Genomic DNA, 25,934 nt, shown 5'->3' on the forward strand with positions numbered 1-25,934 from the left:
ATAGTCATGCCCTACAATGATAAAAACAATTTTTTGTAGAACAAATTACTCTCTTCAAATAATTATCACAAAACTACGAGTACATAGTGCAATCTAACTTATTTCATGACGTTTCCACATTTTATTGTTCTCATAGTCATCTCCTACACTGTATATATTATATTGATAATTTTTTTCACGACTATTGTAGGTATACATTTTTCTTTTTTGGTGGGTCTTGAGGATCAGTCAACAATACATCTTTTGGTGATGTTTCGCAACTTTATTGCAACTATCTGTTTGAATAGTCATGCCCTACAATGATAAAAACAAAGTTTTTTAGAATATACATTCTCTTTAAATAATTGTCACCAAACTACAAGTACATAGTGCAATCTCTGACTAATAAATATCACAATCAAAATATGGTTTAATACAAGCATTACCTACAATTAATGCATTATGATGTTACCATCTTCAGATTTAGGGAAGGGCTGAATCGGTTTTGAAATGAAAGTAAGGTTTGTTTAGGTTTCCCCACATGTGCGGTTTTTTTTTCCCCAGTAGGTAGTCAGTCTGTTGTTGATATTTTTTCTGTTTCTATTTTATGTTGTTAACATGTTTTAGATTGTAGAATAGCATGAATTTAAATTTTGTACATCTGATTTTTTATTAATGGCTTGATTCTTATGTTGTTCTATTGTAATTTAAAAGAAATGATCACAATAGAACAACATAAGCATCAAGCTATTTATAAAAAATTAGATGTACAAAATTTAAATTCATACTTTTCTAACCTAATAAATACATAAAGATACAATTAACATTACATGAGGCCTGATGTCAGTGAGACTCCTTCATGAGTAAAAAAACATGAGTTGTTAACTATTTTTTGTTCCTTTTTGATGGCACCCCCGACCATTTCCTTCCTATTTATTTATATCCTTTTTAAAATTATTAATTAGTTGTGGATTTAAATTTAATTTAATAGTACATTAAAAATATATATAGATCATAGATATTGAACAATGGAGTCAAAAGCTTCCTTAGTCTGCTCACTATTACTATAGTTCAATTTTTTTTGTGAATCTATTCATTTTTTTGTAGTTTCAGTTTTAATTTAATTTAAACATTTAATTTAACACCTTTGTTTGTTTTAGTTTATAAAGATTCCATTCCATTCATCAATCCAGCACCTATTGAAGTAGAAGAGACAAAGAAGAAAAAGCAACAAAAAGATGGGAATAGAAAAAAGAATGATGTAGGGACAGGTTGATTTTTAATAATTTTTTGAACAATGCTTTGTATTCATTGATTAAAAAATATTTTATTATTGATTGTTATTCATCTTCCTTTTTCATTTTATGTTCGTTCTTCGACTCCAGCATCTTTAAAAACTCCTTTTCTGTAAAATTCAGTCCTTTTTCTGTTTCTGCAATATCCTAAAATTAATCATTAAAAATGTTTTTTTATGTTATTTAAAAAATAAAAATTATTACCAAATTAAATTATTAAGTTTCAAAATAATAGAGACAAATGATAGATAAAAATTAAACAGAGACAAAAGAAACTTAAGTAAAAACAAAGATTTATAAAAATAATTAAAAACGAGAGGTGGTAGAGCTTTAAGGAATGAGGTTTTTCAGTCAAACTTTTCACAGTGTGGCAAAATTACGAATTCTGGTCCAAAAAATGTCAAGTTTTTTCATGTTCGGCAATACTTCAGCATGTACTAAAAAACATTTCTTGTATGTACCTTGTTTGTAATTAGTCGATGTATGATAGATTTCAAACAGGGGATAAATAACCCGATGTCACAATACGGATAGTAGCATCGTGTTTTCTTTCTCATTTTTTTTTTTCACTTATTCATTTCGAACAGCATACTATATGGAATAATATCAATGAAATGTCTTTCTCTCAATAGTACTGGTGTGGGAGTAGAGGAAGGTCTACTACCTTTTCTCTATTATCCATGATGGATAACAAACATACAGTTTAATATAATTCACAAAAACAATTTTTAGAACTAATGAAGCACTAAGTTTGGTGCATAGGATTGTGTGATCATGTTGACGGCATACTGAATTCAAAACTAAACCACACCTCCTTCCACAGTGTAAATAATCTTAGAAAACAGATGAAGCAAAGAATCTAACAAAGACTGAACAGTTTGGACGACTTACTCTGCCTGTGCGTGGCAAGAGATAAGCTGAATGCTACTTGACGCTCTACCCATGACTGTTCTGGGATAAAATATCCTTTTTGTGATATATAATCGACTCTCAGGAGTAAATATGAAAGTTTGAGTTATGCATAGTTTGGACTAAGAAGCTTTCTTGCTTAAAATAGGCCCTCAGGTGGAAATGTTTTTGTCTCTGTACTATTTTAACCATTTACAGTCATCAAGATCAATAAAATTGGTTCTTCTTTTCCATCTTCAATGATCCAGCTAATCCCCTCTGTGTCATACTTATGCTGATTTGTTTTTTTTATAAGGTGTTTGGCAGTATGTAGAATATCTTGTTAACGTCACTTTTTTCATCGAGCTTTCATATGTTGCTCATATAACCTGTTTCTCCTTCATGATCAATGTCTTACAATAACATTTCAGAGATAATTAAAACTAAAACACCCATACAAAAGTGAAAAATAGGCCGAGTTGTCACTTGTAGGGCTGACAATAGTACATCTGAGAACTTCGAATTATGGAATACAAATTTTGAATTTTAGAGGTTTTCAGTGCTTATAATAAAGAAAGTTTATCCAATCGAGATTTTTATTTTGAAATATTAGACTTGTAGAACTGTAGAGAAATGAAGTTGATTTGAAAAAAATCAAATGATCCAGAGTAAGACTTTACTGTGTTTTTTCTTCATTGTAATCTTTAATTACACATATATATCAACTAAAAATATAACTACCAGTCATTTTCTATTGGTGAAATATCTTTACCATAGGAACTTATGCAATAGGTATGAACATATATAATATAACAAAAGGAACTTTGACTATAATAATATTTGTGTATCAAATATGCTAATATATGACTGGAAAAAGATTATGTTACCAATAAGTGCCACTATGATAAGTGAATGGAAGAAATTGAACAGATGTGCAACATGCCATTTTTCAAAAATAAAATATAGTATACAACATGATAATTGTGTAATTAGTACTAAATTGAAACAAGAAAAAAAGAAGGAAATAGGCCACTTTCATAGAAATCGCTGTTTCAGGTAATACTAAACTCGATTTAATAAGGCAGATTAAGAAAGTACTGGTATCTGCGAGAATTCCACAATGCCACTATCACCATGGTAATTAAGTACAAAATCTTTATATTAGTAGGGATATAACTATACATTGTAATTGTTCATAATTTATTAAGAATTTAAACATTTTATATCAGAAAAAAAGAATAGAGAAATTATAATTGAAACTAAGAAATGAATTTTAAAATATTCTTGATTCACCTTCTGTTTTTTTAAATTTTCAATCAGAATCATTTGTTTTTTTATTGACCCCAGGAGTTCAGATTTCTGTTTTTCAAGCTTTCTCACCATGACTATCATATCATCATTTTTCGAACGGCATTTATCCCTAGCTTCCTAGAACATTAAATATAGACAATACAATTAGTGGCATATCTGTACCCCTTTCTCTCCATAAACGGGTATAAGTTGACTTCTTATAAATAAATGGTTGTCATAATTAGCTGGGATAAATCACAAGATTTTTGTAATACATCAACATTAATTGAATTACTTCCCTGATTAGTTAAAATTGTTGACACCCATTCATCCAGTGGGATATCAAAATAACTTCTCATTAAATGGTTTTTAAAATACATTCTTTCAAATGGTTTGATAGATTTTATTAAACTAAGACCCTTTTACTATAGTACATATTTTAATAAAAATTAGTATTTTAGAAATATGATTATTCACAAACCATTTGATTTATTTTATAATATATAGATTTGGTTCTCTTGCTAAAAGTATATGAAGTAAATCTTTTTTTTAGGAAAGACAATTTATATTTAAAAAATTAGATCAAAGGGTTTTAACCAGGGCAATGATAGGAGTGGTGTGAAGAGAAAAAAAGACGTGAAGTGTTTTTTAATTTGTGGCTCTTTGAAATAGTTATGTGCAACCTGAATGAACTTTTGAGAAATATTGATAATTTTACTATAGTTTCTGAAATATGGTCTATAATACCATTTTATTATTCTTTTACTATACTATTGGTCAACCAATTTAAATAACAACTAACTGAAGCTTATACCAAATCGTATGCGGGGTGAGGAGAGGGGAATGAAATAGTATATGGAATTCAGTCCAATATTTAGCAATTATTATTAAATAAAAATATCAATACTTCTCAGCGACCCTTGTAGATTGTATAATGTAAGCTCAATTCTTTTAAAGAACTTCAATTTAGGAAACTTCTCTCTCTTATTTAATTTTTCTTTCCTCTTAGTCTACCTGTCTCGTTTTCAAAGCCACAAAAATTCATTTCCTTTTTTTGCTCCTTGCATTATAGTCGTTTAATCTAATTTTGTCTTCTGCATTCATTATATGTTATTATTTATATTTAAAATATATATCCTCCTAATGTTGTTTTCTGTAGGATCCATGCCTCCCAGATAAAAAAAAAAAAAAAAAAAAAAAAAAAATGAAAAACAAATTATTCAATACAATCATCTATTTTATTTTCATTACAGGCATTGGTTATCTGATTAATAATAACGGATTACATCAATGTATATTTTCTTATAAGATCTATTATTTATTTATTAAAGGAAAAGTATGGTTTTCTATTTCAAAAATATATAGAATGTTGCCTATTTAAGTTTTTTTTTTTTTTTTATAACTCAAAACATTTAATACTACAAATTACACCTCAATGAGAAAAGTGTTTTTTCAGAATTTTTGATAAGAAACTAAAACTGAAATCACTAACCATTATGACTGACCTTGTTATAAAGCTATTTGAGGAAGCCATCCCAACTATTACTACAACCTAACAGGTGTTTCTTCTTTTGAATAATGCTAGAACACCCTATCAAAACTAATAATTCTAAATCTTTTCACTTTTCTCACCAAGTTGAGAAATGCTAATGGAAATAATTATTGATAGGGTAAAACATTGTTATATTTATTTTAAAAAAAATCAATTTACACCCTTTATTCACTTCTTTATTCTTTTAACATTTGAACAACATCTCAGGCTTCCCTGCCCATTATCCAGTTCTATAAATAAAAATATTTACAATTAACATATCATTACAATCAACTAAGTTTATATTGCACCTTAATAAAAATATTTTTTACACATTCACATGCAAAAATTCAATATTTAAATATTTATACATCACTTCACTAATTTAGGTCTATTTACAAATCTAAAATGTTTCTTGAGATTGAGCTAAAAGTTTTTAGTAATTGTTATTTTTTTTTTCCTAACCTTATAACTGATTTGTTGATATGTGCCATTTAAAATTGAGTAAGGAAAACAAATAAAAACAATTACTAAGAAGTTTTGGCTCAATCTCAAGCAACATTTTAAATTTGCAAATGGTCATAAATTAGTTTAATGATGTATGTATGTTTAAATATTGACTTTTTGCTTTCATTTTTCTAAACATGCAGTAAATGAGTAAAAAATATCTTTATTAAGGGGCAATATAAACTTTGTTTATAGTTACTATATGTTAATTGTAAACTGTTGATTGGAAATATTTTTATTTTTAGAACTGGATGGACAGAGGAGCTCGAAATGTTCGAATGCTGAAAGAATAAAGGGTGTAAATCAATTCATTAAAATAAATGTAATAAATTTTTAGAAAACAAACCCTTTGGAACTTAGTTGTAGCAGTGCAACTAATTAGTTATATTTAAAATTAATAGGGTATTTTAATATTACGAGTAATTCAATTTATTTGTTACCTTCTCGTTTGATTCTGATTGTTTAAGAAGAAGTCTAAGTTTTTCAGTTTCTTCCCTCGATTTGTTAAACTTTGCTTCATTTCCAGCTATACAGAGATTCAGTCGTTTGATGTCATGTTTTAAAATTTCAATTTCCTGTAAAGGTTAAGTTTGCAGTCAATACTATTGCATATTTTATTTATTAATGGTTCATTTATAATACATCTTGAAGTGGCATCATGACATTGTGAAGGTGATTGTCAGAAAAATAGTGTTGACTATAAAAAAAAAAAAAATACATAAATTTATTATATATGAAATTATCATAGTTTTCACCTTCTTTAAAATAGTGTTTTCTGAGTCTCTCATCTGCAGTTTTTCATTTTGAGAAGCCAAGTTCACTTCCAATTTCTTAACTTTTTCTCTCAAAGTTGTTGAGTCTGCAAGAAATCTTTGTTTTTCATCTTCTAAATTTTTTATTTCAATATGAATTTTTTTTAGTTCATCATTCTGTAAAAAAATGTTAAAATATAATATTTTCTTAAAATGAACTATATTTAAAAGAATCTGGCTAAAAATACACAATTTATGAAAATATAAATTAATATACCTTATTTTGCAATTCTCTTTTTACTTGTTCCAATTCCTCTAGCAGTAGTTTTCCTTTTGCTTTTAGTAAGCGAGTTAAACTCTCTGCGCTCATTCCTTTGGCACTATTAGGTATTAATCCATGTTCTAATAAATCTTTTCTACATACAAAAGAATTAATATTTTGAATAATTATTATATTATTTTTAAAATAGAAGGCCTAATCTTACTTATTTTGTTCCTTTCCTTGATTATAAACTGACTTTCTACTACCTCTTAACTGACACTGTCGAGCTACCTTATGTACACCTTGGTCAAAAACATCATTAAAACTTTCTTCAGATAAATATTTGAAATTTCTGAAATAATAATCGTAAATTAATTAGACACCTATGACTAACTTTTTATTGGACAATATCAGGGAATATTTCATTCTTGGACATTAGTAAATATTATGAGTAAAATTATATTCTACTCATAAGACGTATTATACGGAAGAATACAACGCTCAACTGCTAAGGTAATAAGCCTAATTAGCATTCTTAAACATGCTATTACTTTCATTGTATATCTCCAAACATTTTGGAAAAATAATGCAAAGGTTCAATTGAGACTAATGGGATTAAAGAGACATTGAAAATTGTGGAAAATTTCATAGATGAAGGTGATTAAAATGATATAGCTCGTTGAATTGGAAGGAAAAGTAGGCAATATAGCAATTTAACAAATTCATATTTTCAGTAACTAAAACATACATAGAATAAATCTTTTCTCCGAAAAACATATCAAAAGGAAACATTTTTATCCTTATGAGTTCCTGTTCAATTTGCTTGATTGAAATCAGTAAACTCAATAATTTTTGTAAGGTTTGTGATTCGATTTGAAATCTTTTTAGTGAGATACCCTTCCGTCAATTATCTACTACAACCCTAACTTTCATAAACAAATCATCTCTGTTGAACACCGGACCATCCTAAATTTATAACCATCAATTTTTGTTTTTATCCATCCAAAGTTGAGAATTCAATGAACAATATATTTGGGTTTAATATTTAGATAACATACCCATTATTAAAATCAGGTGATAATCCATTTCTTTTTTGGTTCCTATTATTTAGATTATAATTTTCCTAGAACAAGAAAAAAAGTTTTTATACAAAACAAGCAATCTGTTTCTTTTTTGGATTATAGTATTTAAACTATAATTGTTCTAAAAAAAAGTTTATACAGAACAAGCAATCAGTCTGGTGGGCTTTTATTCATCACTCTTTAGCCTAAATAGGAAATTCAGTATTCTACTGTTTTGATATTGTTTATTCAAAACTTTAATTATTGTAAATCATTTTCAGAATTGACATTTTTACTGTTTCGTATGATCCAGTTTCTGAAAATTTAAAAAAATAAATATAGAACAAGTTAGTTATCAGAAAACAAAATTTTAACATAAAAAAGTTATTTTATAATCTGTTCTTGATAATAATGTTCAAACAAATTACTTAGACACACCTCGTATCCTAAAAAAAGTTTATGACTAATATAGTTCTAAGCTATTATTCAGGGCTTAAAAGTTTTTGAATAAATCTTCTAATAATAATTTTCATTGTCCCATATTTCTATCTCTGAATTAATTTAATGTAATAATGTATAGTCATTGAATTAATGCTATGTCCTCAAAGTGAGGTTTAGAGTGTTCATTTATTCAAATAAAATAATAATTATTTTGAAGTTATCTTATAGATTAAAATAGGATAAAAATACAATATAATTTATTATTAATAAGAATTGTAATTAAAAAAATAAAATAATAGAGTATGTGGAAGTGTTAAATGAATTATGAGAACATGCATTCTTAATTTAATTTCTAGTGACTATAATTTAAAACTACTTCACATACTTTCAATCATACTTTATAATAAAATGGTTGTCCTATCTCACTATTTTGTTATAAATTTCATTAAAAAAAAAGATTAATTTCTCCTCATTAGTGAGTAAAGATAGCCTCAATATTAAACCCCCACCTGTGTGTATTAATTAAATCAAATGAAAAAAAATAACCCTACACAACTAATAAAAATTATGTAATATTAGGAGTAGCTGGGCAGTTTTATGTGTACTGACTGGAACATCAAAAGGTAAATAAAAGTAGTTTATTTTTTATGTTTTAACATCCAATCATTTAAATGTTGTAAATGTAAAGAAAAAAAAATGTTCAACTAGAACCCCAGAGGGCCTTGGGTTCAATAATTCCTCTGGAGATACCCTTTCTAGACTAAGGTTGTACAAGGAGGTGATTTGGTCAAGATCACACTCAACTGCAAGGTTTTTCTCCTAATTGTTGAAAAAAAATATTATAAATGTTATATAAAATATTAAATTACCCCTGGATCTGGGACCCAATGCCTAGGACTTTGTTTACTTATAACTGCTTCAACATTTTTCATCAATTGTCTAGTTCGTAGTTCAATTTCAGCATTAAGCTTATGAAAAGCTTCTTCCTGTTCTAATAGTTCATTAGACTCCATCTGTCTTAATCTTATAACAGGAGGCTGAAAAATAAGAATGTTTAGCAGCTAAACTGAATTGGTTACTAAGGCCGTTGCTATAACAGTTAATGAATTAAACGTACGTCTCTTTTGAACTAGTGCATAAAATCAACCAATAACTTAATTAAAAAATCAATTCCCTAAAAAGAGATTTATATTTCCTCTAACCTTATAATTATTGAAAACGTAAATTATCAATCAAAAACAATTTAACAAAATTTTCTTTCATACGTCCTCAAAACGTTTTATAGTTGAAGGCTTGACCCATAAGCCTTGTGTATAAGAATGCTATGGTAAATTCATATTTATTTAAATTTATTGTAGCTAAACATAGCCAGTAATTTAAATCAGCAAGTAAATTCTCAATTCTATTATTATTAATTATTTAACCGGTATAAATTTAGTCATTAATGAAACAAAATTAACCATGAAATCATATTATATGTATAACCATAAAACCATTTTCAAATTGAGGTTTTGCTTTTCTTTGACAATGAGAGTGTTTTTATTTTACCTAAAACAATAAGCAATTTTACATAAATTCTAAAATGTTCAGGCTCCCCGGTATTGGAGAATGGAGATTTTTCTAGCTTACCAAGGACGCATAAAAGCCTTACTTCGGTCGTGTGCAATCTACATTTGCTGTCGTACTATCAGTATTGGCTTGATATTGGTAGTACTAATATGGGCCCTACGCGAGAAATTCAATCTAATTATTACTGTCACGTAAAATCTCCGCTTAAAACCCTAGTACCCAGGGCATGCCCCTCTCCCAAGAAGTTTTATTTCCCTCTTCATTTATAAAAAATATTATTTTTTCCCATTCTAACAATAAAAAATGGATCCATATTTATTATTATTTGGATTACACAAAGATAAACAAATTTTTTTTTAGAACAGGTATAGGTGAATTAATTTTTTTTTCTTGTTTCGTGATTTGAAAGTTTCTCAACCATAAACCCTTCGAAAATATTATTCTGTCTTAGTTGTTGTTGTTGGTTGGGGCTTTTGGGCGTAAAACCTTAAGGTCATCAACCCCCACGCTTCTCATTTTATAATTCTATTTCAAGATTTGAAATAATTTAATTGCTAAATAAGTTTGAATAATTAATTATTTTAGATTTTTACATATTATTTTTTAATACATATGACAAACCTTTGGGTTTAGATCTTATTCAAAAGATTATTCCTTTTTAAGAAAATTAAAACCATTTCTATGTTTTTTTGGTCATCATTGAGGGCATCTGAAACACTCGGTCCCACTCCCAATCTACGTATGTTCATGCAATAGAAATGACATTCCTCAAATATGTGACTGACTGTAAGTACACTGTTGCAGTATTGACATTTTGGCGGTGGTGGCTTATTGATCAGGTATGCATGAGTTAAATTCGTATGATCTATTCTCAATCTGGCTATAGCTACCCCCTCCCTGCGATTGGAACGGTTTGATGTGGTCCATGGTTTAATCGTTTTTTTAACATTTTTTAATTTGCTTGGCGGGCTTTCATTCCACATGGCTTGCCAACTATCTAATATTTCATTTTTCATCGGGAGACTTATTTCTTGGGGTGTCAGAATGGCCGCGCCCCGACCCGGAAGGGTGAGTGCTTGTTTGGCTGCAACGTCCGCCAAATTTTTATCATTTGTATGTCCCCAATGCTCTTCAATTCTTCTTGGGACGGTAGTTCCTTGTATATATCTTTTGCAGTCCATCCCGCTGCGCTTCCCGTGAGTGTGACATATGTCGCCGTCTCCTAGGGCTTAAGCGCAAGGCCGGAACGCTCGCAAGGACGCCAGCGAAGGTAAGTTTTTTCCTCTCCTTTAGCCCTTCTTTCGGAGGCACATCCTGGGCTGGGGTCTTCTTCTTCCTCCTGTTTCTTCGCTCGACTTTTTCCCAGCTTCCGCTATCCTCTTCTTCACCGTCTGTAGAGGTATCCGATTTAAGGTTCCTTCCCCTACAGAACGGTGTCTGGCTGGACCTTTGGGGCATTGGGGCCGGTTCCGCGCCCTCATAATTCCTCCTCTCTTTTACCAAAATTAGCACTGAAGGCCCAGCTCCCATCGTCTTCAGTTCCTCTACTGCTCTTCGGTCCTCATTCCCCTTTTCTCTTCCTTTAGCCCTACACTCGGCCCTACGTTCTAAGAGGGTGCGGGCTTCTTCGTCTACTTTCCCTTCCAGGTCTTTTATCATCCCAGAAACCCTTTTCAGTGTCGGCGAAACCCATTTTTTTTCTTTTGATCATAGACCGCTCCTATGGCGTCTCCTATAGCCTCTGCTACCATTGGAGCCACAATCTGGGAGACCTTTTTAGCAAATGCTGAGCATTTTTTCTTGAAGTATTTTTTCTTCTACCATTGGAAACTTTCTGTGAATGTAGATCACAAAAATATAGATTTACTACTGTTCTAACTATTACAAGGGCATTAGGAAAGTTTTTTCCAAATGAGTGATGGGATCAAGAGAGGAAGAGAAAGATTATTGCATGTTTAAACCTGTCCCAGCTTGCAGAAGCTGGCTGACTCACTGGGCAAGAGCCACTTCTATTCTGATTGTGTTAGTAAAAAGCGTCGGAGCTGTAATCCTGGTCTAAAGTTGAATAGAGAATATGCAGGTGGCACCGGGAGTTCAAAAGAGGAAATTTTGAGCTTGAGGACGCTATATGATCATGTCGTCCAGCTTCATTGGAGACGAGAGAAAACATTAATGCTGTTCGGAAATTGCTTGAGGCAGAGAGGAGAGTAACTCCACGAGGGCTCTGTTTTATAATAAAGTACGAACTAATACTATTAGTCTATTCGATTTAACTTAATACAATTATACTGACTTGTACAATAGTAACTTGTACTATAGTACTCTTTAACTCCTGTAATATCACTAATAGTCCTCCCTATTATGAAAAAAATAAGTATTAGTGCAATTACTACGTTGTTTCTATACTTGTACTATGAACTAATACTATTAGCTTTCATTATGAAACAGGGCCCAGATGGAGGAGTCCTTGGGCATTAATGCACCAACAGTTCGTAGCATTCTACGCGATTGGGTGCTCCATAGTAGGTATTACATGAGATTCAGAAATACCTGAATAGCCAGCTGAGAGAATTAGCCAATATAATAGTAGGACTGGAAGCCCAATGGGTAATTATCCCGGAAATTGTAACCGAAATGGTAAAAGAAGCAATGTATACCGATGATCTACACAAGATCACTGGTAAAAAGGTCTCCCAGATTGTGGCTCCAATGGTAGCAGAGGCTATAGGAGACGCCATAGGAGCGGTCTATGATCAAAAGAAAAAAGAATGGGTTTCGCCGACACTGAAAAGGGTTTCTGGGATGATAAAAGACCTGGAAAGGAAAGTAGACGAAGAAGCCCGCACCCTCTTAGAACGTACGGCCGAGTGTAGGGCTAAAGGAAGAGAAAAGGGGAATGAGGACCGAAGAGCAGTAGAGGAACTGAAGACGATGGGAGCTGGGCCTTCAGTGCTAATTCCGGTAAAAGAGAGGAGAAAATATGAGGGCGCGGAACCGGCCCCAATGCCCCAAAGGTCCAGCCAGACACCAATCTGTAGGGGAAGGAACCTAAAATCGGACACCTCTACAGACGGCGAAGAAGAGGATAGCGGAAGCTGGGAAAAAGTCAAGGGAAGAAAGAGGAGGAAGGAGAAGACCCCAGCCCAGGATGTGCCTCCGAAAGAAGGGCTAAAGGAGAGGAAAAAACTTACCTTCGCTGGCGTCCTTGCGAGCGTTCCGGCCTTGCGCTTAAGCCCTAGGAGACGGCGACATATGTCACACTCACGGGAAGCGCAGCGGGATGGACTGCAAAAGATATATACAAGGAACTACCGTCCCAAGAAGAATTGAAGAGCATTGGGGACATACAAATGATAAAAATCACCCAATAGGGCAGTGTTCTGGTCAGGACAGAAGGCGCTGACCAGCCACAAAAGCTCCTCACCTGGGATAAACTGAGGGCAAAAAGGATTACAGACGAGCCTTACTGTGACCCCCGGTGCCCCACGTGCGGAGTTCCTGAAACAGCAGAACACGTAATAGTGGATTGCTCCGCCATGGAAGGACACCGAGCCAGGCTGTTGAGAAAGACCGAGATTTTCGCCCTCGCCGAGTCGGACTTTCCCTGGTTGATGGAAGAAGAGAATTATCCCTTCTTCAGGGAGTTCATTTACGAATGGAAGGAGGTGGTGGGCCTATAAATAAAACATTTCACAATGGGAAGGACTTGACCGCCCAACATCGGCGAGCCACCAGAAGAAGATGAAGTTGACCCAGACTGAGACCAGGAGGGCTGGACGAGCCTGGTAACTCCAGGAGGACCCAGACAAATGCGCACCAGAAGGGCCTACCGAAAGGATGAAGATCATTGGGAGCAGTGGCATGCGCAATCCCAGCGCGCACTACCCCACTGCTCCCGCACCCCGTATGCCAGAAATGGCAGGGGAGGGGGATTCTGAAGAATTTTAAAAATGGAAAAGCCTCTAATGTAAACTGTATAGTTACAAGTGATTAAACTTGGTAGTAATAATATGGTTTCCCAACTAATATCCAGGACAAACCGTGGGTGTTTGAAAACCATATCTGTTAAGAATTGTGGCGGTATTTTCTAGTGTGAAGGGCGTTGTGGAGTGATCAGAGCTAGAAGCGGAGAAAACTACCACATGCCAGTGGTATACCGAAGAACGTCTCCCTATAGTGGTGTGGTGCAAGCTGCTATAAATACATAATATCTAATATTTCTATTTTGTAATATGTATTCCAATATTAAATATCTAATACTGAAGATTGTTACAGTAGAGTTTCATAGTCGAAAAAAGTACAAGTATCCGTGAGTAAAATCGGTCGTAAACATGAAAGATGTATTGAATATCGATATGTATAAGATAGGAGAAGTAAACTTCGTGGGAACGTCCAGCCGAAAAATTCCGTGTATTATAATCTTAACTTTAACTAAAGTGGGAAAGAAGTAATCGTGAAAGGAAAGGCCTTTTTGTTTATTGAAAGGATGTAGGATTAAGTGGTATAAGAAGGAATGGTTTTATATGATAAACTAACCTATAAAATTATAGTCGTAGTCTGATTTTAAAGTAATTGTTCTAGCCTTTTTGGGAGCAGCGATAGTAAATAATTACCCAAAATAAGGTGATACGGAAATTACAAGGAGAAAATATAGAAATACATTAATATAAGTCTTAAAATGAACAGATAGAAATAAAGAAAATGCATCAATTGTATCAAAACTGATACTCATGTTAATGAAAAATTATTTAAATATGAGGATTTTTATAAATATTAAATTACCTTAGCAAAAAAATAGTGGTAATTATCAATTCACTTGAAAGTAGCGGTGCCGTTATTACATTTATTAAAACATCAGGAACCCAATCGAAATTGACAAAAATGTTCTTAGATCTATGTAGATTATCTTAGGTTAAAACCCATTAACACTGTTTCTGTACTGAAACAAATGTAATTTATTATTTCTTACAGCTGCCTTGTTATACTGTTTTCCCGTAGGATACAAATTTTTGAACCCATTAATCAATAAATATTTTTCATCATATCTACATTTTAACAAGTTTTATAACATAATCAGGTGAAAGCACAACCTCACAAATAAACTTTATTCTATTGAAATATGACTGGTACAGGAAAGCAATTGATTTGATCTAGACTACGCATATGAAGATTAAAGACAACCATGATATAGTTTGAAACATTTTCAGTATATTATTCATTACCAGATTATCACTAGCAGAGACGCTTTGTTACATTCTTCCTTTTAATGTTTCACTCTATCTAGTATATAACAGATATAATACACATGACCTTGGTTTAGAGACACTTGCGTGTAATCAGGGTGCTTGCATGTTTCTTTGCTCGAACTAGGAGTAGAAAACTATTCTTCTGCATTTTTACATTCATATCCTCCGTTTGCTAATATTATAGGAATAAACAAATAAACTTTATTCTTGAAGATCACCATAAAAGAAAATATAGAAAACACACATAATTTTGTCAATTGAAGATCGTATATGTACCAGAGCCTCTTCGTTAGGGAAGCATAATCTTGACCAACAATAGTAAAGAGGATATTTAGAATATAATCTTATAGAGACCTATAAAAATCTCTATTGTGCGCCGAATTATTGAGAGGGTTTTGGATAAAGAATAACAGAAAAAGTTCACCTTGAAAACTGCAACCAAGAATATGTGGTCCTAACAGGGTTCGCGGAGAACCAGGTTGTCTTGGCAAACGATAAGAATTCTGCGACGAGAATTATCAGTAGCATCCACAGAATTAAAAAAACATACTTGTTATACTAGCTGTATCTTGAGAATGCTGAGTTTAAAATGAGTTTTGTTTAATTAAATATATCAGAAAAATTAAAAATTAGTTATTCCCAACTAAAGAGTATATATACGTCCACAATAGATGGCCTCTAAATCTTACAAACTGATTTACCGATCCTGAATAAACTTGCAGGGAATGTAGCGGGATCGATCCCAGCCTTAAGTAAACACAACAGGTCTTGGTCAAGGGTAAGTCGTATCTTGATACGACGGCAGCATACTTTACAAACACATAATTCTATACACATAATACTTTTTATAACAAGTTTTATATTTAATCATATTTATTTATATTTAATTTCCTTTTTTTGTAATAAAAATAATACAATCCAAGTGCAATGGCTGAAACCACTAGTACGTCCGCCATGCTTGTGCCTCTCAGAATAACACTGACATGTGGATGGCCCGCTCTTTGTTTGCCGAGCATTTCTACGAGCCTCCGATCCGCGGCGAGCGGCCAACATGTGGATCCACCTTAAGACGACGGTCGTGCGATCATAATAGAGAAGCATATAAGATTGAATTTCAAACTAATCCACGAGAAAACACTTGTCAAGTTGCAATCTTCATCATCTTCACTTAAGTTATTCCCAATTAATTCCCTGGTTTGATTCGGAAAAAAACTTCACTTTACCGCTACATACCCTCACTACATTTCTCGTGTTCACAGTTACGGTTTTCACTTGATCCAGAAAAAGAACTCTGTTTGCAGTTCTTGAATTCAGTATGCAGTTATGGACTTGCCAGGGAGAATTTTTCCATAGAGGTCGGACAGATAGTCCAACCACGAATGTTCTACAGGAAATTCTACAGAATCAAGAAAAAAAAATCAATGCCTGCATTATGTGTGTTATGTAATTTAGAAGTTATTCGGCAAAAAATACCTGATTGGTTGAATTTTGTCGCATATTACTTTCACTTTTGAATTTTTTTATACCCAATACAATGTTGATTTAACATATAGGAACACAAAACTGTTTGTTATTTGTGCTTGTTACTTGTGCAATTGTAAAATGGGGTTGTTGTTGCTCGTTGTCGTTAACTAGAACTCCCTCTATATTTGTTAGATTGATTATAGTGATCTACAGGTTTTAAATCGAATTTAAAACATTTTATTGTAAATTTCATTGTTATTGAGATGTAAAGTGAAATTGCTATATTTAATATATACGTTTTATATTTACTTAGTTTAAGCTTGTTTTCTTGCCGGGGTCTTGTCTTTGGAATATTTGTTGTTAAAATATTTTAAGATGGGTCCTGCCAAAAGTGATGTTTGTGAAAGTTTAGTTTTGGAATATGAAGAAGATGAACTTAGCCCTGCTCAACTTGAACATAAAGCAAAAATTGAACAAAAAATAGATATATTAAACAAACATATTCAGGGTCTTCATCAAGAAATTGAGACACATAGGGCTAAAGAAGCTGCTGTGTGAGTTCATTATATTTTTAAAAATATGTATAACTTAAGGTTTGAATATTTTAGCTTAGAATGAATTTTATCTTAGGTGTGTGATTACAGTTTTTACTGAATTCTTGTTATCAATGTATTTTAGAATTAAAGTGGTCCAGCATGGTTTTTGTTTAATTTCACCAACAATAGAGTAAATCAGTTGTGTAGTAGAAGTTTTTTATGTATTCAGACTGAGTTGTAAGTCTTGAAGTTTTAGTTTATTGTTACTTTCGAAAGGAGAATATTGCATAAAATGATAAAATATTGTATCTCTGTTTTAAATAGTTAAAAAAATTTTAAATTTGTTTGATCTTCTCTGTAGAAAATATGTATATTGAGTACGGTTTGAAAAGAATACTTCACTCAATTGTTTCCGTAATTTAGAGCTGTGATGGAAAGTGCTAGGAGTACGTAAGAACAGGTCACTTACTTTTCAGCTTTGAAAGAATAATTAATGTGTCTGTAAAAACTGTAGACTATTAGTCTTTGACCAATAGTTACTTAATCTCTCCCATGATAGCCATAGGCTCTTTACCTTCATTAACTGAATAGTTGATAATGATACTGATAAAATTTGCTTAAAGAATTGAATTTATTTAACTAAAAATGGTTATTTGAAGGGCTTCATCTTAAATTACAATAGCAAATATATTGTTGAACTTACAGGTGTCCAAAAAAATTAATCATGAGAAATTAAAATACAATGTTTGTCGACTAATATTCAGTTTTTATTTTTATATGAGTGAGTTGTTATTAATTTGTAGATATTGTCTATTTTCTCCTCTATGTGTGGACGTAGCCTTTTATTCCTCCATGTACTATTTTTCAAACTAATTTTTTAGAGGTATAGGTTAAACTATTTTGTTTTTTTTAAGGAAAGATCAAAATGAAAAAAACCCAAAAAAAAAAAAAAACCTAAACTACTAGAAATTGCTGAGGGTATTCTACTGGGAGATATATTAAGCCCCTTATTATTCTCTTTATTTATGGCGGATATAGAAGACACGTTTTACAAAGAAATAGAGAGCATGGAAAGAGGATATCGCTATACAAAGAAATTTTGACTCTTATATATGCAGATGATTTAGTCCTGATTGGAGATTCGGTGACTGATGTTCAATCGAAACTAAATATTTTAAATAAATACTACAAATTAAATGCCTTGACTGTTAACATACAAAAATAAAATTGTTAGGAACTTATAGGGGTCGGCCCAAAAGAGGCAAAAGGGTATATTTCGAGGGGAGTATTGTTGAAGAAGTTCCTGAATATTGGTATAGCTTTTAGTTCATAAGGAATCTTTAACATTGCTATGAAGCAAATAGTATCAAAAAGTAACTCAAGCATAGGGGTGGTACTAAGTTCCTGTGCGAAGGCAAATTAATTTCGTGGTATGCCAGACAGAAGCTATACGAGTCAACTATGTTGAGTTGTATCCTATATGCTGTCTCGAACCACATCAAGGAATTGGAAAATATACCAGTGAGGTACTATAAGCAACTACAATGTTTGCAATAAAACACCCCACACTTTATGGTAAGACTAGAAGTGGCTCCCCATTCCTGTGTGGTATCAAATTTTAAAGCAAACTTTGTCCTGGTTACTAAAAATTCTTAAGATGAGTTGTACTCATAATGTTGTGCGACAATGTTATTTAACTACTGTAGCTAGACAGCAACGACCGTTTGAGTTTGCAATATAATTAGGTAAAGCAGATAAAAAACTATTGGAGAGCTTCGGATTGTTTAACCTGATACTATTCAATGATCTGGTTACTATCAAAATTAGAATGTGGGAGATCTTGGATAGATATAGGGTATTTATCAAAGATAAAGACCTGTTATTATGAGGATCGACCTACAACTCATGGTATGGTCGGGTCTTCATTAAAACGGACCCTCCTCAAATATACCTAAAAATCAGCTGCTCCATAGCTCACCTGAGAATAATTGCCCAACTGCGAATATCCAGTAGATATACTATTACTCTAATCGTCGGTCTGAACAAATATATTTTGGACCCACAGAAGCTTTGTCCAGCTTGTGATGGAACGGCATTGGAGGATTGTTTCCATGTTTTAAGAAACTGCCCCACATATTATGAGAACCAAATCCGATACATGCTGATACTAAGCTACATTAACCAAAATCTATTGTATAAATTTTTGTCTGTACCTTCACAATCGGATCTTAAACTTCTTTTTGTTTATGTGACACAAAGCCTTATACTTAGAGCAGGATACCCACAATAAGGTGTATAGTTTTTTTTTTTTTTATACTGTTAGTAAGTAATGTCGTTTTTATTTTGTTTTTCACTCTGATATTTTTTTTTGTTCACTCCATTGTGCAAAACGCAGTTTGGGTATACTGTTTGTGATTTTAGCTTATATAATAATGTAATAATTTATAGATTATTATTATCATTTAATTTATAAATTACTAGCTCATATAAATGATTTTTAATTTATCATTTAGGTATACTGTTTTGTTATTAGCTTATATAATAATTTAATAGTTTTTTATTGTTATTATTATTATTATTTAATTATTATTACAATGATTGTTAGATTATTTACTTTACAGGCTTACTCTATTTGTACGAGGTTTGCCCCATAAACAAATAAATAAATTATTATTATTATTATTGGTATCTGCCGCATTAGAGGGTACTCTTAAAAAAAGTATTGTAAAAAAGTGTGTTTACACCTTTCAATTGTCTTCTATGTTTTTTAGTTTCTCCTTATGTCAATAATGATGTAATCATTACTTTTGTTTATAAAGGGAATCTATAACACAGCAAGCACATGTCCCCCCGCAGGCTCAGACTGTCCAAGGTGCTAACTCTGCTCAAGCCCAAACCCCTCAGGTATATTTTCTGAATTATACATTATTACGTTATATGGCAGAATCTGATAGAGTATCCTAGGGTTCAAAATGGATTCTAAAGCCAATTAATAATAATGATGTATATTGTGATGGAAAATCATTGCATATTACTAAAACTTATTTACTCAATATTTAGTTGTTCTTACTAAGAAAACTGAATACATTTACCATGAACGTAACACATAACATGTTTGACTTTTATTTAAATTCTCGTTAGTCATTTGTTGGTATTCTTGAAAATTTATGCATATTAGGGCACATCTAATTTCTACTTGCTAAAAATCTTTTGGCATGGATAAAATAAGAGAATATATAATTTTAATACTTAAAAAAGAAAATGTAAGTTCAAGCCTTGTATTAAGGTCTTTTTCTTATTTTAATTCTTGTTAAAATTCTTAAAATCATACATTATGATCTTTTATTGATTCAGAGCTTTGTATTAATACAAAGCCTTATATTAGTCAGAATTAATACTTTTATTATCCATTAAAGTATAGAAAAGAGTCCCATTAATGTAAATGTGAAAAATTTAAATCTTTAATAATAACTTTCCTTTTGCTTGCGTCTCTCGTAACTTTGGTAAAAAATATATTTAATCTTTTTTTCTAGAAATGATTTGGTCTAGATAGTAAGGATGTGGTTTTAAACTGTTATTAGTTATCTTTTTTAAAGAAGCTAATTAGCAGTTTAGTTTTTTTTGTGTTGGTAATGATTCCATATGGTTGTTGAAGTTATTGCTGATATTCTTCAATATCTCATTTTATCAATTTCTTTTTCATTTTTACTCCTCGCTTTCTGATATTTCTTTCAATGTATCTTTAAAATCTCTCTTCCATTCTGTGAGGACAAAGTTGTTTTATGATGAATTGTTTTTCTGAAAATGTTAACTTTCTTTTTTTTACCAAAGAGTGTCATTATTTACTTTAATATTAATAGCTATAGTTTTATTAATTTTATAATAAGTTATGAAATAAATTGAGAGCAAATAATATATAAATATTCTTTAAACCATCTTACAATTAAAGAAAACACAAAAAATGGAAAAAAATAAGAAGCAAATTCAATTTAAATAATAAGTATTAATTAGTTAAAATTAATTTAGATTCTTATATATTTTCATATTATACAGAGTTATTACTTTTTGTAATATTTATAGAATTCAAGCCAATCGCCGAATTATGTTGTTGTCGATTCTCATGTTGGGTTGGTGGCCTTACCTACCGCACAAGTCAGAAGAACACCAGGTATTTTTGTTGGGTAAATAGATTAATTGGATTCTTGCTGTATAAAGATTAATACGTACTTTCTCTGTCCTAGTTGTTACTCCTATTCGTTTTCCAACTCCTTCATCTTCATCTCTCCTTCGTGGAACCACCCCTCAGGTATAATTATTATGTGCATAATCTATCAAAGCCATGAATGTTTGAATCTTATGGCTTTTTATTATTAATTTTAATAATAATGATATAAGTCGGCTGTAAACGGCTAGTGATGGACATTTCTTTGAATAAAACTTAATGTACCATTATTCTTCTACAATAAATTTATAATGTTTGATAGAAATCAATGCAGTCTTTTTTGTACCCTTATATAGAAATTGCTAAAATAACAAACCAAGTACTTATTTCTAGTAATTGAAAGCATAGATAAGTTAAAAAATAATCCATAACAATTACAGTTAATTTTTGCCCAAATCTGTTACATCGTAATCGTACACCCTTCCCGGCCAATCCATCCCGTAAAACCAGTTTTTCAATATTGTTCAGTTTAACTAATATTGTAACTTAAATCTATTCTTATTGGAGTTCTATCAATGGGTAGATTCTCCCCATGTTTGTATCATGTCACTATGTCACTTAGAGCAAATTTACTTGTTGTATGTATTTTTATACAGTTGTAAATAACTATTAATAAATTATAAATTATAAACCTATTCTTCCCATTTGAAATAAATGTTTCAATGGTGGTATTATACCATCACTAAATAGGGGTTTAGCAGGGTGGGTTGGCCTTGAAGTAATGGAAAAAAATTATATATAATAAAACCGATGAAATTTTTATCATTATTTTCAAAAGTATAATTAAATTTTATTTTAAATAAAAATTAAAAGTTTTATTCAATTCCTGCATTTATATAATGCAAAAACTAAATTAAAAATATAAATCATACTACTCAAGCTGTTAAAAATTGATACACTTGCCGTTTACAGCTATTTTAACACTGAATGTTATCATTCCATACCATTGAAAAATTGATTTGGGTAATGCAATCAGTTTAGGTTACAGTACCTTTGATAATTGGTTGCCTTTCGTTTTATAGTTGAATCAAATTATTAACAGTACTGAAAAATATTTTAGATTTAAGAATTATTACCATAAAAAACAAAACATGGATTGGGCCTTTTGAAACTTGAATGTTATCATGTAATTTGTCCTCATATTATGCTTTATTACCCGTATCTTTTTTAAATAGTTTATTCAATTTCCTTAGTAGGCTATATGGTAAATGGTCGATGAATTTTTCAGCCTCTTTTCTTGCTAAAGCAATTGATTGTCTGATCATCATAATCCTTGTTTTACCTTGAGCACACTAGTAGTTTGGTTGCCTTAAATTATTTTAAGGCTAGCTACGATGTAACATTATAACATATCAAGCACCATTTAAAAGAAAATAAACATAGCATATTTATGTTGGCTTTCTTTTGTACCTTAACTTTTAATTTTCTCTGGCAACTATGCCTTGGAACCCTTAGTATAGGTCTTCAGGCTGTTAGATCTAATTTTTTTCTCTTCTGTCTTTTCTTCTTTGACTGACCCATCAGTATACTAAATAATTACCTAACAAAAATTATGGAAACCTACAGGAAATATGGAAACCCACTTTGATTTTTTCCTTTTCCAAAATCATGTTCTCTGGCTTGATTATTTACTTTGGTTTATTTTATTAAGCTCATTATGAGTCTCTAATCACATTTACTAAGTGTGCCTCCACATTAACACTATTATTATTATTTGATAACCTGGTTCACTCATAACCACAAAATCTTTGTCAGTTATGGAGGAATTGTCCATTTTCAGCTTTAATTTGTCATTGGCCAGCTTTTTGTGAATGGTCTTTTGTCTTTTTTTATTCAATATAACTGTTATAATTTTTATTATAGTATTTTCTATAATAAAAGAGATTGTGGTATAATTGGTCCTATTAATATTTAAGCTATTTCCATGACTTTAACTTTAGTGTTATGAAATCCGTTCTCAATATATGCGTATTAAGGAACAAAGTTTGATTATGTTCTGTTATAGGGTGTTTTCTTGTTTAGTCTGGGGCCAATACAATAATAAGAGAATAACTTTAGATGTATAAAAACTTAAAAATATAATTTAATTATCTTTGTGTATTTGAAGCCTATTGCACCAAGGGGAGGGAGAGGAGGTACAGCAATCAGACAAAGGAGGCCTAATTTCGGAAGGGGTTCTTCTAATGTTGCTGTCAGAATGCCGTTAAAGGCAGATGGAATTCTTAAAAGGCGTAAGTTCATTTTCAAAAATACTATTAACAGCTTAATTAGTGGTGTATACTTTTTATTTTATTTTTTAATTTTATTTATTTATTTTTTTGTAATTTCAGAATTATCAACAACTGAAAAGAAGGTAGAGAAAAAAAATGATGTTGTTGATTTAACTGATGAAGATTTCGGACTAGAAGCTGAAGTAGTTTCTAAAGCTGATACGAAGGAAGTAACTATTTCTCCTCTAGCTGAAAAAACATTCCCATCTCTTGTTGTGCTCGCACGACCAAATATGTCTCCCAAGCAATTCAGCAATGCACAAGTTCAGTCGGAAAGAGCAAATCTAGGTATAAAATAATCAAATAATGAGTTGATAAAGTTGTGTTTATTTACTAATTATTTCCTCTTGAATTTTATCATGTTATATTTCATTGCCTTATGATATTGATATTTCATAGTTTTGGGCCGATTTTTGTCATAATTAATTGTGCAAAATGAATGTCTCTGTTATTTCGTATTGTTTTCTACCTTTTAAGGTTCTTTCGAGCAGGTTTATGATTTAAGGGGAAAACATGGAGTAAATTTTATTGTATCACTTCATTTATTTATTTAAAAAAAAAAATTAACTTCATAATAATACGAGTATATAGGTATTAATTGGATAATAATCTTATTTAAAACTTGCACATCAAAATGTTTTGATTTATAAACCAAATTTAAATACTCTTGCAAGAATTTATGCATAGTTTTATGTAAAGATTGAATTGTTAATTGATTAGTTGATTGTTCACACCAAGTTTAATAATTAATTTGTAAATAGATGTTGATGACCAAAAGCTTACATGCCTTTAAACAAAAATAAACAATTAATTTGTAAATATTTTTTAAACAGTCTTAGTATTTAATTTAACTACATTTATTTTTATGTTTATTATTTTCTTTAGAAGTTAATTTAATTTAGAAGAAATAGATGTATATATATTTTATATTATAGTATTTAAATGTGAGAATAACAGCGAGTAGAGGTTATTTGGTTGGCATTGCCTAATTATTTGGTCAATTGAATACTTTGATTGAATCAGTTTAGACATGGGCCCACCAACTTTTGACCACTTTCAAAAGTTGCAACTACAACCTGCACTGCTTTTATAGCATTAAATATCTCCTCTGACCTATCGTTGGAGCTGACATTCAGTATTTTTTTTTATATAGCTAATTTTGTAAATATGTTTATTTCTTTTCATTATTCAGTTTACTCGTTTGATTTCATCTTGGAAGTCACTTTTATTTTCTATTGTTTATTTTGTTTCTAAATTTTTTTTTGATTGTATGTTTACGTTTTTATTATTAACTTCATCCAAATAAATGCTCATATTCGACCCAGTTTTTTTTTTTTTTTTTTTTGTTTGGAGCCTTCTTCAAAAAGACTACTTTGATTTGAGGTGGATTCATCAATGATTATCGATTTTTCTATTCCCTTCAAACATTTGATAAAAAATTAATTCATGATAAATATTTATCTGTGGTCATTATAGATGACTAAAACTTTTCTTATGATGTGTTAGATGTCTCTAATTGATTTCAGTGTTTTATTTATTTTTCTGTTTATCTGTGACTTTACTCTAGTTAATTAGACATGTTTATGTGAGTAAGAAAAATACTTTACCACGTTTTTCCTGATATATATATTTTAGAAAAATATTGCTTTTTTATTAAAAAAAAAAAAAAAAAAAGTAAATGAGTAATTTTTGTTTGATTAATTTATTTATTATTATTATTATAATGTATCAGGGTTTTTAATAAATTTTTAATCAGATAAAATTTGGGTCATTTTAAATAAACTTTTATTCATGTTTCAAGAAGCTAGCAAGGCCACTACTTACTTAACAAACTAATTTAGTTGTATTATACAATCAATTTTGGAAATATATACTACAATTTGAAAGTAAAGTGTATTTGAATTCCCCCAGTCTGAGAAGTGTTTTTTTTTCCGGCCAAGACTCCCATTGGAGTCTTATACTACCTAAAGAAGTGTGTCTATTTTTGCCCATTGGCAATTTAGTTGAAACATTTGCTCAGATCGCTTTCCTCCATTAGATAAATTAGAGGAGAAAGGAGAATAGTAATTATCTGAACTAACACCTGCTATTTGTCTCATAATATTACTGTGATAAATAAATTTAAAGGTTTCTTGCAATGTGGTGCTATATTATTTTATTTTGCAGATGATAAAGTGAAACAAGTTTTGACTTTGAGTACACCCAAGTATATAGAATGGTTACTTCAGCATGGTATGCTTCGCTCTGAACAAGAATGTAATTCAAATATAAAGGGAAAGAGTCATCTGCCTTTGAAACTTGGCATGTATTCGGACACATCAAAGTTTCCATACTCGGGTGGTTATGTGTGGATATCTGAGTGTTGTCCCTCACATTTTCTTTCAGTAAGTTTCTATATAGTTGGTTTTATAAAATACAAAAAAAACAAAAAAAAAAAAACAAATATATATACAAATGACATGTTCATTATTATTTAAAATGATTCATTATTATTATAGAAAAAAAATGGTCCAGTTCTGGTTAAGAATGGGTGGTAACCTCAGTAACTGCCAAGAGATGGTAAAAAGAACAAATTGGCTTAACCTACATGCAAGAACATTTCTCCATCGCACATAACTTTA

The 25,934-nt window shown here is 30.9% G+C and overlaps 3 protein-coding genes across 8 annotated transcripts in view; 2 read left to right on the plus strand and 1 right to left on the minus strand.

The window, feature by feature from the left end:
• The window catches only part of SerRS (Seryl-tRNA synthetase), an 18,009-nt gene extending 16,697 nt beyond the window's left edge, over nucleotides 1-1,312 (plus strand). For both annotated transcript variants that reach the window (XM_014420241.3, XM_067046089.1), the window contains one exon: nucleotides 1,140-1,312. In XM_014420241.3, coding sequence (XP_014275727.1) covers nucleotides 1,140-1,255 — 116 coding nt within the window. In that variant the 3' untranslated portion in view covers nucleotides 1,256-1,312. The remainder of the gene's footprint in view (nucleotides 1-1,139) is intronic.
• On the minus strand, nucleotides 1,242-14,643 carry LOC106680496 (testis-expressed protein 9). Of its 4 annotated transcripts, none has more exons than XM_014420242.3 (9): nucleotides 14,358-14,637; nucleotides 8,876-9,043; nucleotides 7,563-7,627; nucleotides 6,728-6,856; nucleotides 6,520-6,658; nucleotides 6,246-6,419; nucleotides 5,931-6,065; nucleotides 3,456-3,590; nucleotides 1,242-1,421 (listed from the first exon to the last, which is right to left on the minus strand). In XM_014420242.3, the coding sequence occupies exons 2-9, from the start codon at nucleotides 9,017-9,019 to the stop codon at nucleotides 1,320-1,322; spliced, it is 1,023 nt and encodes a 340-aa protein (XP_014275728.1). In that variant the 5' UTR covers nucleotides 9,020-9,043; nucleotides 14,358-14,637; the 3' UTR covers nucleotides 1,242-1,319. The 4 variants fall into 4 exon arrangements, with proteins under 4 accessions (XP_014275728.1, XP_014275729.1, XP_066902192.1 ...); XM_014420243.3 differs by lacking the exon at nucleotides 14,358-14,637 and adding an exon at nucleotides 9,124-9,233; XM_067046091.1 differs by lacking the exon at nucleotides 14,358-14,637 and adding an exon at nucleotides 9,209-9,227.
• The window catches only part of row (relative of woc), a 37,636-nt gene continuing 20,276 nt past the window's right edge, over nucleotides 8,575-25,934 (plus strand). The window contains exons 1-7 of one of the 2 annotated variants that reach the window (XM_014420238.2): nucleotides 8,575-8,629; nucleotides 19,641-19,725; nucleotides 20,902-20,989; nucleotides 21,063-21,127; nucleotides 23,151-23,274; nucleotides 23,374-23,601; nucleotides 25,480-25,697. In XM_014420238.2, coding sequence (XP_014275724.1) covers nucleotides 8,604-8,629; nucleotides 19,641-19,725; nucleotides 20,902-20,989; nucleotides 21,063-21,127; nucleotides 23,151-23,274; nucleotides 23,374-23,601; nucleotides 25,480-25,697 — 834 coding nt within the window. In that variant the 5' untranslated portion in view covers nucleotides 8,575-8,603. Of the gene's footprint in view, nucleotides 8,630-16,437; nucleotides 16,840-19,640; nucleotides 19,726-20,901; nucleotides 20,990-21,062; nucleotides 21,128-23,150; nucleotides 23,275-23,373; nucleotides 23,602-25,479; nucleotides 25,698-25,934 lie in introns of those variants that run through there. The other variant, XM_014420237.3, reaches the window with a different exon arrangement.

The sequence above is a fragment of the Halyomorpha halys genome, unplaced genomic scaffold (assembly GCF_000696795.3).
Source record: "Halyomorpha halys isolate HHAL.00 unplaced genomic scaffold, Hhal_1.1 Scaffold265.1, whole genome shotgun sequence".
Lineage (NCBI taxonomy): Eukaryota > Metazoa > Arthropoda > Insecta > Hemiptera > Pentatomidae > Halyomorpha > Halyomorpha halys.

What these genes read in the sequence shown, in the direction of transcription:
- LOC106680496 (XM_014420242.3), bottom strand. Translation starts at nt 9,019, where the DNA reads ATGGAGTCTAATGAACTATTAGAACAGGAAGAAGCTTTTCATAAGCTT. An exon ending in TCACCTGATTTTAATAATGG is followed by an intron (nt 6,857 to 7,562) that starts GTATGTTATCTA and finishes TTATTATTTCAG; the next exon opens with AAATTTCAAATATTTATCTG. An exon ending in CAAGGAAAGGAACAAAATAA is followed by an intron (nt 6,659 to 6,727) that starts GTAAGATTAGGC and finishes TTTTGTATGTAG; the next exon opens with AAAAGATTTATTAGAACATG.